Source organism: Dendrobates tinctorius, unplaced genomic scaffold (genome assembly GCF_039654945.1).
Source record: "Dendrobates tinctorius isolate UK_male_01 unplaced genomic scaffold, ASM3965494v1 ptg000158l, whole genome shotgun sequence".
In the NCBI taxonomy this organism is placed as follows: domain Eukaryota; kingdom Metazoa; phylum Chordata; class Amphibia; order Anura; family Dendrobatidae; genus Dendrobates; species Dendrobates tinctorius.
This window is the reverse complement of record NW_027361825.1, coordinates 26479366-26492287: the sequence shown is the minus strand read 5'-3', so window position 1 is coordinate 26492287 and position 12922 is coordinate 26479366. Positions and strand designations below refer to the sequence as shown.

The window sequence follows — 12922 nt, the reverse complement described above, 5'->3', positions numbered from 1 at the left end:
AGGTTGTGACCACTCCCACCATGCTTTTAAAGGTCACCTGATGCATCAGCTGACTGTTGGTTATACAGGTTCTTTTGGAGACCAACCAAGCTGGAGACAGGAGCTTTCTGGTGCAGTGGTGCTTCAGCTGAATGCTGTCATCTGGTGCCTTACTCTGCTGTGAGGTGCATTGCAGCAGAGAAAGCTAATTGTTGTATTTTTGTTCCCCATTCCCTTTTGGTGTCTGGCTTACCTTACCTTGAGTTGTCTTAGTGCAGCGGTGGGACCACTGTGCTCACTTGCCAATTCCCTACTTAGGGATAGGAGCAGGGCAAATGAGGGTTTAGGTATCCTGCTCGGCGATGGGGTGAAAAAACCCGTATAGGGATGATTTGGAAATCATCCTCAGGTGATGGGGTGAAAAAACCCGTATAGGGATGATATGGAGATCATCCTCAGGTGAGTGCAGGAGGAGTCCATTCCCCCGTTCCCTATTGACAGGGCCTACCGCTGTTACTGTGTCCCTGATGTTTCCTGGTGTGCTTTTTATTCTGCCGTTTGGTGACTGACCAATCGTTGGATCGTGTCACACTAGGACAGTCACTTCATGACACTACCTCCATTGTGGATAACATCAGCACAAAATAATTGGCAGTGGTGCTCTGTTTAGATCCAGAGAAGGTTGCATGCAGAAGTATAAGGGTATGTGTCCACGGTCAGGATTGTCAGCGCTTTGAAAGCAGCGGATACCTGCTCCGCCCAAAGCACTGCCCCTTTTTGTATGCGAGGTGATTCCGCATGTATTCATTGAACACATGCGGAATCACCGCATCCTATCCATAGACTGTGCTATTTATCTTGCAGAGACTGAGCGTCTCCGCGAGATAAACAGACATGCTGCGGTCTAGAAAGATGCGCCGCATGTGCGTACACGCAGATCTGCCACCTACGTATTTGAACACATAGTGGAGATGGGATTTCATGAAATCCCATCTACTATGCTGTAACATCTGGATGCTGCGGATTGGACGCTGCGGCAGTACACAGCGTCCAATCTGCAGCAAATGCTGAACGAATCCTGAATGTGGAAACAAACCTTAAGAAAAGTGAAACTCACCAAATCCTTTTCTTAAATATCCTTTATTTAAAAAAAGGGATATTAATGAGGTGTATATGTGGGTGAAAGAGTAGACGATGGACGTTTTGTGTCCCCATATCGCTTCTATGGGTCCATGATTAAAAGTAACGTCTTCCCATTTCCCTTAGAGGCGGTCTCTTTGTACACGTGAGTAGACAGAAAAAATCTGGACTGTCTCGTTCTTTAGAATAAAGCACTTTTAAGACAAGGATTTGGTGAGTGCCGCTTTTCTTGTACTTCTGCATGCATCACTTCTTTCAGCCCCCATTACACAGCTCTATCTTACAGTATACAGTGGGTACAGAAAGTATTCAGACCCCTTTACATTTTTCACTCTTTGTTTCATTGCAGCCATTTGGTAAATTCAAAAAAGTTCATTTCTTTTCTCATTAATGTACACTCTGCACCCCATCTTGACTGAAAAAAACAGAAATGTAGAAATTTTTGACAAGTTATTAAAAAAGAAAAACTGAAATATCACATGGTCATAAGTATTCAGACCCTTTGCTCAGTATTGAGTAGAAGCACCCTTTTGAGCTAGTACAGCCATGAGTCTTCTTGGGAATGATGCAACACGTTTTTCACACCTGGATTTGCAGATCCTCTGCCATCCTTCCTTGCAGATTCTCTCCAGTTATTATTATTATTATTATTTATTGTTATAGCGCCATTTATTCCATGGCGCTTTACATGTAAGGAGGAGTATACATAAAAACAAGTACAATAATCTTAAACAATACAAGTCATAACTGGTACAGGAGGAGAGAGGACCCTGCCCGCGAGGGCTCACAATCTTCAAGGGATGGGTGATAATACAGTAGGCGAGGGTAGAGCTGGTCGTGCAGCGGTTTGGTCGATCGGTGGTTACTGCAGGTTGTAGGCTTGTCGGAAGAGGTGGGTCTTCAGGCTCTTCTTGAAGGTTTCGATGGTAGGTGAGAGTCTGATATGTTGTGGTAGAGAGTTCCAGAGTAGAGGGGATGCGCGAGAGAAATCTTGTATGCGATTGTGGGAAGAGGAGATAAGAGGGGAGTAGAGAAGGAGATCTTGTGAGGATCGGAGGTTGCGTGTGGGAAAGTACCGGGAGATGAGGTCACAGATGTATGGAGGAGACAGGTTGTGGATGGCTTTGTATGTCATGGTTAGGGTTTTGTAATGGAGTCTCTGGGCAATTGGGAGCCAGTGAAGGGATTGACAGAGGGGAGAAGCTGGGGAATAGCGGGGGGACAGGTGGATTAGTCGGGCAGCAGAGTTTAGAATAGATTGGAGGGGTGCGAGAGTGTTTGAGGGGAGGCCACAGAGCATGAGGTTGCAGTAGTCAAGGCGAGAGATGATGAGGGCATGGACTAGGGTTTTTGCAGATTCTTGGGTGAGGAATGAACGGATTCGTGAAATATTTTTGAGTTGAAGTCGGCAGGAAGTGGAAAGGGCTTGGATATGTGGTTTGAAGGAGAGATCAGCGTCAAGGATTACTCCGAGGCAGTGAGCTTGTGGGACTGGAGAGAGTGGGCAGTCATTTACTGTAATTGATAGGTTCGTAGGGGGAGTCATGTGAGATGGGGGAAAGATGATGAATTCTGTTTTGTCCATGTTGAGTTTCAGAAATCTAGCGGAGAAGAAGGATGAAATAGTGGACAGACATTGAGGGATTCTGTTTAGTAGGGAGGTGATATCTGGTCCAGAGATGTAGATCTGTGTGTCATCAGCGTAAAGATGATACTGAAAGCCATGAGATTCTATGAGCTGTCCCAGGCCAAAGGTGTAAATAGAGAACAGCAGGGGCCCAAGGACTGAACCTTGTGGGACTCCGACAGATAGGGGGCGAGGTGAGGAGGTGGTGTGTGAGTGGGAGACGCTGAATGTCCGGTCTGTTAGGTATGATGAGATCCAGGATAGGGCCAAGTCTGTGATGCCGAGGGATGAGAGGGTCTGTAATAATAGGGAATGGTCCACTGTGTCAAAGGCAGCCGACAGGTCCAGAAGGAGGAGGACAGAGTAGTGTCGCTTGCTCTTGGCGGTTAAGAGGTCATTGGTGACCTTAGTAAGGGCAGTTTCAGTGGAGTGGTGTGACCGGAAGCCAGATTGTAAGCGGTCGAAGAGGGAGCAAGAAGAGAGATGGGAGGACAGTTCAAGGTAGACGTGTTGTTCCAGTAGCTTGGAGGCGTAGGGGAGAAGTGATATAGGGCGATAGCTAGATACAGAGGATGGGTCAAGAGAGGGCTTTTTGAGGATAGGTGTGATGTAGGCATGTTTAAAGCTTGAGGGGAAAACACCAGTTGTTAGTGATAGGTTGAAGAGATGGGTTAGGGTTGGGATGAAGACTGTGGTGAGGTTTGGTATGAAGTGGGATGGGATCGGGTCGAGTGCACAGGTGGTGAGATGTGATCTTGAGAGTAGAGTGGAGAGTCGATCTTCTGTAATGGTGGAGAAGTTGGTTTTGAATGTGGAGGGCTGGGAAGTCAGGAGGAAGGGCTCTGGGGGTTGTTGACCAAAACTGTCCCTGATGTTATCAATTTTCTGCTTGAAAAATGAGGCAAAGTCTTCAGCTGAGATGAGTGGGGAGGGAGGAGGTGCTGGGGGGCGGAGGAGAGAATTGAAGGTGTTGAATAACTGTTTAGGGTTGTGAGACAGGGAGGATATGAGATGAGAAGTAGGTTTGTTTAGCTGTGGCGAGTGTGGTCTTGAAAGTAATGAGGGACTGTTTGAATGCTATGAAGTGCTCGTTGGAGTGGGATCTTTTCCATCTGCGCTCAGCAGCCCTGGAAGCTCGCCTCAGCTCTTTGGTCAGGCTGGTGTGCCAGGGCTGTCTGTTGATTTTGCGAGTTTTGGTATGTGTAAGTGGGGCAGCGGATTCCAAAGCTACAGCTATTGTGGTGTTATATAGAGCAGCAGCGTCATCTGCATTGTGTAAGGAACTTATATCTGTGAGAGGGAGGAGGGATTCAGAGAATGAGTGTAGGTCAAGGTGTTTAAGATTCCTGCGAGGGTGTGAAAGTTTGTGGGGTGGGGATTGTAGACATGGAGTGAAGAGGGAAGAGAATGTGAGCAGGTTGTGGTCAGAGAGAGGGAGAGGTGAGTTAGAGAGGTTAGATAGGGAGCAGAGAAGGGGTGAAGATGAGGTCCAGTGTGTGGCCATCTTTATGGGTGGATGTAGAAGACCATTGAGTGAGGCCGAAGGAGGAAGTGAGAGATAGAAGTTTAGTGGCAGCTGAGAGGGAAGTGTCAATGGGGATGTTGAAGTTGCCCATGATGATAGTAGGGATGTCCGCGGAAAGGAAATGAAGTAACCAGGTGGTGAAGTGGTCAAAGAAGGTGGTGGCTGGCCCTGGGGGGCGGTAGATGACAGCCAGCTGGAGGTTGGAGGGGGAGTAGATGCGCACAGAGTGCACCTCAAAGGAAGGGAGGGTAACAGAGGGTGGCAGTGGGATTGGGGTGAAGGAGCAGGTATCTGACAGGAGAAAACCAACTACTCCGCCATGTTTGCTGCCGGGGCGGGGGGTGTGAGAAAGGTGGAAGCCGCCATACGAAAGTGCGGCAGGAGAGGCTGTGTCAGAAGGGGTGAGCCAGGTTTCGGTGATGGCAAGGAAGGAGAGTTTGGTAGTGACAAAAAGATCATGGATGTAGGAAACTTGTTGCAGACAGAGCGAGCGTTCCACAGAGCTCCTGTTAGTGGGACTGGGGAAGCGGGGGCTGGGTGAATGGGTATAAGGTTGGAGAGGTTACGGAAGGTTGTGATAGAGCGTGGATGGGAGGTAGAAATGACTGTGGGAATGTGGTGAGGAGGACCAGGATTTGGAGAGATATCACCAGCAGTGAGAAGGAGCAGAGAAAGTGTTAGCAGGTGGGAGCAGGAGAGGGCATGAGGGGGCTGTCTGTGTTTGGAGACAGAGGATTGTAAGTTAAGGAACAGTTTTGAGGCAGAGGTGAGGTGGATGGGGAGGATTGAAGAAGAGATGAAGAGTTCCTTACTAGGAGTAGGGATTAGGGGAAATAGCAGAAAGTGAAGGATTATTGGGGTGAAAATGAAAACAAACAGAAACATTGTTTACAGTGACTGTACAGTTACCTTCAGTTCCAATTCTGGTTTTAATTCTTAAATTAATCTTCACACTTCTAGAACACACTTCTAGGAAATCACACTGCAGACTTGTGCTCTGCAATATATGTACAACTAAGTGCAGTCAGGTGTGAAGCAGAGAGGAGTGGTCTCTGCTCATCTTGGCCAGACAATTAAGAGTGGACTAGATGTATATGATCAAGCCAGAGTAAACAAGGTCATAAATAACACTGGGGTAAGCTGGGGTTAGCTGAAAGGCATACCATGTGAATGCTAGGTGCAGAGGCAAGTCTATGTGCAAAGCTGGGTGATGCACTGTGTGCCCTTCATAGACAGACAGCAGGAGAGCAGGAGAGCTGGGTGGATGGACATACCATGTGAATGCTAGGTGCAGAGGCAAGTCTATGTGCAAAGCTGGGTGATGCACTGTGTGCCCTTCATAGACAGACAGCAGGAGAGCTGGGTGGATGGACATACCATGTGAATGCTAGGTGCAGAGGCAAGTCTATGTGCAAAGCTGGGTGATGCACTGTGTGCCCTTCATAGACAGACAGCAGGAGAGCTGGGTGGATGGACATACCATGTGAATGCTAGGTGCAGAGGCAAGTCTATGTGCAAAGCTGGGTGATGCACTGTGTGCCCTTCATAGACAGACAGCAGGAGAGCAGGATAGCTGGGTGGATGGACATACCATGTGAATGCTAGGTGCAGAGGCAAGTCTATGTGCAAAGCTGGGTGATGCACTGTGTGCCCTTCATAGACAGACAGCAGGAGAGCAGGAGAGCTGGGTGGATGGACATACCTGTCCGGTTGGATGGTGAACGTTGGTGGACAGCCATTTTCAGTTCTCTCCAGAAATGCTAAATTGGGTTTAGGTCAGGGCTCTGGCTGGGCCAGTCAAGAATGGTCACAGAGTTGTTCTGAGGCCACTCCTTTGTTATTTTAGCTGTTTTTTCACTCAAGATGGGGTGCAGAGTGTACATTAATGAGAAAAAAATGAAGTTTTTGAATTTACCAAGAGGCTGCAATGAACCAAAGAGTGAAAATTTTAAATGGGTCTGAATACTTTCCGTGCCCACTGTATCTGGAGCAGCTTCAGGTTCTGGTACCACTGGTGCGGTGTCACGGTTCAGCTACTGCTGGTGTGGCTTCAGGGTTTAGGTAGCGACAGAGTGGTACCACCGTAGGAGTGTGAGGTTCAGGTAACACAGGCAACTTAGATAGGAAACCACCCTACAGGGAGCGTGCCTTCAATATTAGATGCCTCTCAGCTATTGGTCGGGGGCATTTCCAAAATGCGAGCGCTGCCCCTGTGAGAATCGTGGAGCATGCGTGCAATCCACCGGTAGACCTGCACGGCTCAGGTTAGCAGGAAGCCATGCAGGGCACAGAGACACTGCTGAGCCAATGGGGCAGAGAGTATGTCAGCGTCCCTGCCGGGAGAAGAGAGCGGGAACATGCTACAGGGATGCCGACATAGAGTGTTACAATATCACTTCTTTTAGACCCGCTGGACACAGCTCCAGCTGGCAGTATATCCCTTTAAGCCCCCTATGGACAGCTCCATCTTGCAGTATAACACTCCTCTTACCTCCTATACACAGCCCCATCCTGTAGTACATCACTCTTCTTAGTTATTAGTGTACTCCTTTCTGTGATATCATCTCTCTCAGGAACAACTCTGTTCCAGACACAACCCAGATCAGATCTAAGCTGGGAGGAAGCCTGCTGAGAGAGACTGATCAACCAGAAACACTAGACCTACAGCTGGAGAGAATCAGTGGCAACTGGAGAGTAAATAGAGCCTTGAAGACCAACCTTTGGGGGGTGATATGTGCAAAACCGGACAGATTTAAAACTGACACGTGTGAACATATCCCCACACTTATTAATTTTGTTAGCAATGTCATGCGTCCGACCTAACCTACATTTTCATAGCAAAATTAATGAGGTGTAAAAAAAAAAAAAAAGGGGGAAAAACCAAAGTCAGAATCGATGCATTTCTTAAGGTTTTCACTATTTGATGTGGTTTTGAGTTTGAATTTTTTTAATAATGGTAGCGCCCAAGTCGAGGAGCCTCAAACGTCCCATTGGGAGCCATGAGTGCTATCTATTAGGTGGAACAGTTGAGTGGCTTTTGCATTGTGGACCAGGAGCCTCCAGTTATTCTTCTACATTGCGGTGTACAGTCCAAGCCCGGGAGGATAGAAAACATTTTGAAGACCAAACCAATACATTTTTATAAAGTTATTTCGACAAAGACCTGAAGAATACCCAGAGCTGTGCTGGCATTGAGGAGAATTTTCCACCCATCTCCATGCCTCCGTCTCCTTGGGCTATGTGCACACGGAGTTTTTTTGGGTGTGCGGATTTTGGAGAGAAAACCGCAGGGAAATCCGCAGGACAAAAGTCCTGCGGTTTATCTGCGGTTTTGCCCTGCGGTTTTACACCTCATAATGGATGAGGTGTGAAACTGCAGCGTTTCTGCACCAAACAATTGACATGCTGCGGATTGTAAACCGCAGCATGTGCACAGCGTTTTTTAATTTCCATAGGAAATAAAGGTACTGTACAACGCAGCAGAATCCGCACCATGTGCACATACCCTTGCTCGGCCCTGGCTCTAGAATCCCAGCCTGTTGTTCTCATACTATCCCTCATAGTGAGGAATTTCTAGGTCATGGATCTGTGCATCTCATAGCTTCGCTGCATTCTCATCACCCCCATCCATTTTGCTCCGCCCTATCTCCACTCTGTATAAGATCTGTCCTCCGTTTTCTTTACCTGCTCTCTCATGCATCTCTCACAATCCTTTTTCTGTCTCTTTTTTCTGTGCAAATATCCATTCTGGTCCTCAGCTGCATCTACTCCCTTCATTGCCCTCAGCGGAACCATTGCCAACTGTGCCCAGTGCCCTGCTTTTTGTTATGGCTTATATTTATATTCACTTATTTTATTTTTCCCGCATTAAACTGCAATTGACCTTTTTTTTTTATTTCCATGGGACAATTCGGCTCAGCTGCTTAAAAAAAAAAAATACAAAAAAATACAAAAAAATACAAAGGCAAAAAAACCTCCTTTTTGTAAAGTCTACTTCTGAAATTTTCACACACAGTGGAACCAAAGAAGTAAATGTTTTACTGTAGAACAAAACCAATTATCAGGAGTCTAACAAAGCTGGGTTATAACCAATGCAGCAGCTTTAAGGATGACCTGTCACTTGCTAAAAATATGTAATTTTTATAACTTGTGTAAATGCCTCTACTCTCCTGAATACGGCCTTTATTTTCTTTTGTTCTTGCGCCTCTCTATTCCTGAGATATGCCCCCCTTTTCTCTGCGAATGAATCCAGTTTTGTCAGCCAAGTGGGTGTGGTACTCATTAATTCTCTCAGACGACCACGCCCACTTAGCGATCAAGACACCAGTTATATACAGGGAAAAGGAGGCCATATCTCAGGAACGGAGAGGCGCAGGAACAAAAAAAAAAAACATCACGGGATTCAGAAGAACAGCGGCATTTACACCAGGTAAATAAAATACATATTTATTGTAAATTACAGGTCCCATTTAAAGTATTGGGATCATGATGTAAACCTCTTTCTGGTTGAAGCTGTCCATAAAACTGTAACTACTTTTGTTCCAACCTCTTTTCATAGTAGAGTTGCAGCCACCTCCATGAGAAATGTAGTATTATATGATGGTCAATCAAAAAATGGTTGCCCATGCATACATATATTATATTAATTAGAGCAACCCACCAGAGTGGACATGGTTGATACTTAGTGGTTTTCCATTCTGGGTACCGAATGAGGTGACACCCTCTAAAACATTCATATTTCCCACTAGGGCATATGAAAATGGATGTCTTAGAGATACAACCCTTCTTAAAGGGGCACTATCATCGAAGACATTTGCGGCATATGTACAGGTCCTCACTTTTCTTCAAAATTGACCATCATCTCACGCCACCCACAGAGAATGGAAAAGTAGCTGGACATGGGCTGCCATCTCCATTCAGTTCTATAAAAGCATACTTCCATAGAAGTGGATGAAGTCAGGGCGACAGAGTTTCCATTTGTGGCAACGCAAGACTTGGCATAAATTGTGGTCATATCACATTATCCAGGGACACATATTATTAAAATTCTGACATATTCATATATCTCCCAGTGTTTTTTGCAGTTTTTAGTGGTAAGTGGTTCTTTACAATTTGACCTGTCGCCATAAAAATTTAGTATTTTCAGGAAGTCTGCTATTCACAAGGGACTGCACAGCAAATCTGTGGGCAGTCAGATACTTGACCTATGTTCTGTCCTGACATGGATGTTTGTGCTTGAATGCCACAGCTAATTCATCCCAACAGTGAAAATATGATTTACTGCAACCCTGTGGGTGCAGCAGCTGTCCGATGTCTGCAATGGAGTGGTGTGGTCTTCATTATGGATGTGGCTGGTAAGATGCAAAAAATTAACAAGGCAAAGTACAATTCAGCAACCATGCAAGATTAATTCTAAAAATTCCTTATCAAATGAGACAATAAAGCCTGTAATTTTTCTGGAGGTAAAAAACAGCAATGAATTATCTTCTAGGGATCTAGAGAGTTAAAGAAAATACATATTCCGGGGAGTTACGAATGCAACTGAATTTTCAGCACTCCACCTAGACATCAAAACTCATGTTATAAAACCTATAATGGCTACAGATTTTTCATACCATTGAAAACCCCATTAAGTAATATTAGTTTCCCAATATAGCATAATAAAAATGAAAAATATACTCAGGCAAGTTGGCACCAAAAGCTTCTATTACATGCCATGGATGAACCCTGCAGTGTATCTTGTTCATCGTGGCCAAATATAACCTGACCGTAGAGAAAAAATGGTCACCTTGGAAATTGAATTTCACGACCCTTTTTCACACCTCTGTAAGGCCAATCAAATTTCTGTAAAAAGTGAGAGATAAATGGCTGCCAAACACATTTAGTGCCTTGTGTCTCTAAGAAATAGATGACTTATAAACCAAAGTATCCTATTTATTGAGTTTGCCATTGGTCGTTGACTGGGGACATTTAGCATGTCTTTACGGACTAGAAATTGTTATCAGATCTTCTTGAAATTGGCCAGATCTGGACACAAAAGTCTCAAAACTGCGGTCAACTCTACTTATACAGTGTATGGAGAGAAGAGGGGGTCACCTACATGCCAAAAAAAATTCTACCTGTTCAATTTTTTTAAATACCCCCCCCCCCCCAAGGCATGAACTGGTGATTGGAAGAACATCCAGAAGCTCACCTGAATGTTTAATCAAATGGCACAGCTCACCATATAAATAGAAGAGGAAATGGAGACAATGTGTAAACTGATTAGTTCCTAATGATCAAATTAATCATCTCTCAGCTAAACTGATCAAATTTGCACACAATGCAAAGCTAGGAGGGATAGCTAACACTAGCGAAGACAGAGAAAGGATTTAGAAGGATCTAGATAAGCTTGAACAATGGGAGGTGACTATTAACAGGAATAAATGCAATAAACCTACATCTGGGAAGAAAAAAGAAAATTACATCTATAGAATGAGAGGAACAGAACAAAGCAACAGCAGGTGTGAAAAAGACTTGGGTATACTAATAGATCACAGACTGCACATGAGTCAGGGTGATGCTACAGCAAAAAAGGCAAACACAGCTCTAGGATGTATTAACAGAAGCATAGAGTCTAGATCATGTGAAGTCATTATTGCCCTCTGCACCTCCTTTATCAGACTTCATCTGGAATACTGTGTCCAGTTCTGGGAACAACATTTAAAATAAAGACACTGAAAATATGGAGCAAGTTCAGAGAAGAGTTACCAGGATGGTGAGCGGACTGCAAAGATGTCCTAGGAAGAATGGTTCAAGGATCTGAGAATGTTTAGCTTGCAAAATAGAAGCTAAGAGGAGACTTAATGCTGTCTACAAATATCTGAAGGGATGTCACAGTGTGGCGGAATCATCATTATTCTCATTTGCACAAGAAACAATGGAATGAAACTGAAAGGGAGAAGATACAGATTAAAAAAAATTTTTTGGACAGTGAGGGTGATCAATGAGTGGAACAGGCTGCCACGAGAGGTGGTGAGTTCTCCTTCAATGAAATCTGTCTGAGATGGTTTAGGGATACGATGACCCTGAAGGTCCCTTCCAATTCTATGAAGCAGTGTCTTTGTTGCCAGTGAAATGTTCCACAATTTTAAGACCTTGTCCTGTGACTTCATTGTATTTGGCCTTTCATTACCATCCCATAATATAACATAGCAATTATATAAAGTTGGAAACAAAATTATTCAACCCCCATTGCATATTAGTTTTATTAGCAAAATTTACAAATATTCTGGTGTTTGGATAAAGGACGCCTCACACTGCTGTTTAAGGCCTCTTTCACACATCAGTATTTTTGATCAGTATTTCATCAGTATTTGTATGCCAAAACCAGGAATGTCTCAAAAATAAGAAACAGGAGTCAGTCTTTCAACTATATTTTTTCTCGGTAAGTTCCATTCCTGGCTTTGGCATACAAACACTGATGCAAAATACTGACCAAATACTGACGTGTGAATGAGTCTTAACACAGCGGAGTACTATCAGATGTTTTATACGATAGCACTTGGCTCAATGTTATATACTATGAGGCAGTGCAGATCAGCAATTATTTTCTCATGCCAATTCAGCATGAGAAAACAACAGTACCATGCTGCGAGTGCATCCGAGAATCGGATTGCATGCACCCATACAAGTCTATAGGGTGTGACTGAAACATTGGACTACACATGGATGACAACCGAGTGCAGTCCAATTACCGCGAATATCATATTATATATATATCTCCATACCTCTAGTCTGATGAAGGTCTGAGTTGTAGACCGAAACGTCATATAATTTTGGGAGAATCTGTTGTACTAATAAATTTCTTCTGCATATATTTCTTTTGAGTGCCGGAATTTCTTATACTATATTATAAATTAAAACAACGGATACCACTCACATGAAAAGATTGGTTATGTGCCCAAGTCCTAAGACCGAAGAGTGGTGCAAACCGTTAAGAGAAGAAGGATCATTGTCTTGCACGAACAAGGAAAGAGATACAAAAAGATACAAAGGCAATGCATTTTGTGGAAGCGGAGTTTTCAAGTGGAAAGTGAAAACTTTCAAGGGGTGTTCTCAAGTTTGAAAGTTATCCCCTATCCATTGGATAGGGGATAATTTTCTGACCTCTGCAGGGTCCGACCGCTGCGGCCTCTAACGCAAATGCAAACGGGGCTCTGGAGAGCTCTGGCTAAATGGAGTGGAGGTCGATCAAGAGCACTGCTGCTCTATATATTGTAATGGCAGCCTCGAAAATCAGCCGGCGCAGAACTCGGCAATCTCTGACGCTTCCATTAGAATGAATGGAGAAACAGTGCTCAAGATCGAACGCCGGTGAATTCAGCCAGAGCTCTTCTGAATATATATTCTCATATATAAAGTGATTTTATATACGTTATACAAAAGTAATGATTAACATAAAAGCAATTTGATATAAACTAACAAGGAAAGGTTAGATGTAGATAGCTGGAAGTTCTACTTTTTTCCAGGACACTTCATTACAGCTTCAGTCTGACCACAATAAATTACAGAATGGAGAGTAATGTTTGGTTTGACCCCGGTTATTGGTCGTATCTCATCCCACATGCATCCATGAAAGCTGAGTCAAAAGAGACAAGTATGAATTACAG

General features: G+C 44.3%; 1 protein-coding gene across 1 annotated transcript in view; it reads right to left on the bottom strand.

The window, feature by feature from the left end:
• LOC141051998 (uncharacterized) overlaps positions 1 to 6915 on the bottom strand; it is a 146214-nt gene extending 139299 nt beyond the window's left edge. The window contains exon 1 of the mRNA XM_073549161.1: positions 6763 to 6915. Coding sequence (XP_073405262.1) covers positions 6763 to 6793 — 31 coding nt within the window. The 5' untranslated portion in view covers positions 6794 to 6915. The remainder of the gene's footprint in view (positions 1 to 6762) is intronic.
• Positions 6916 to 12922: the final 6007 nt, after the last annotated feature.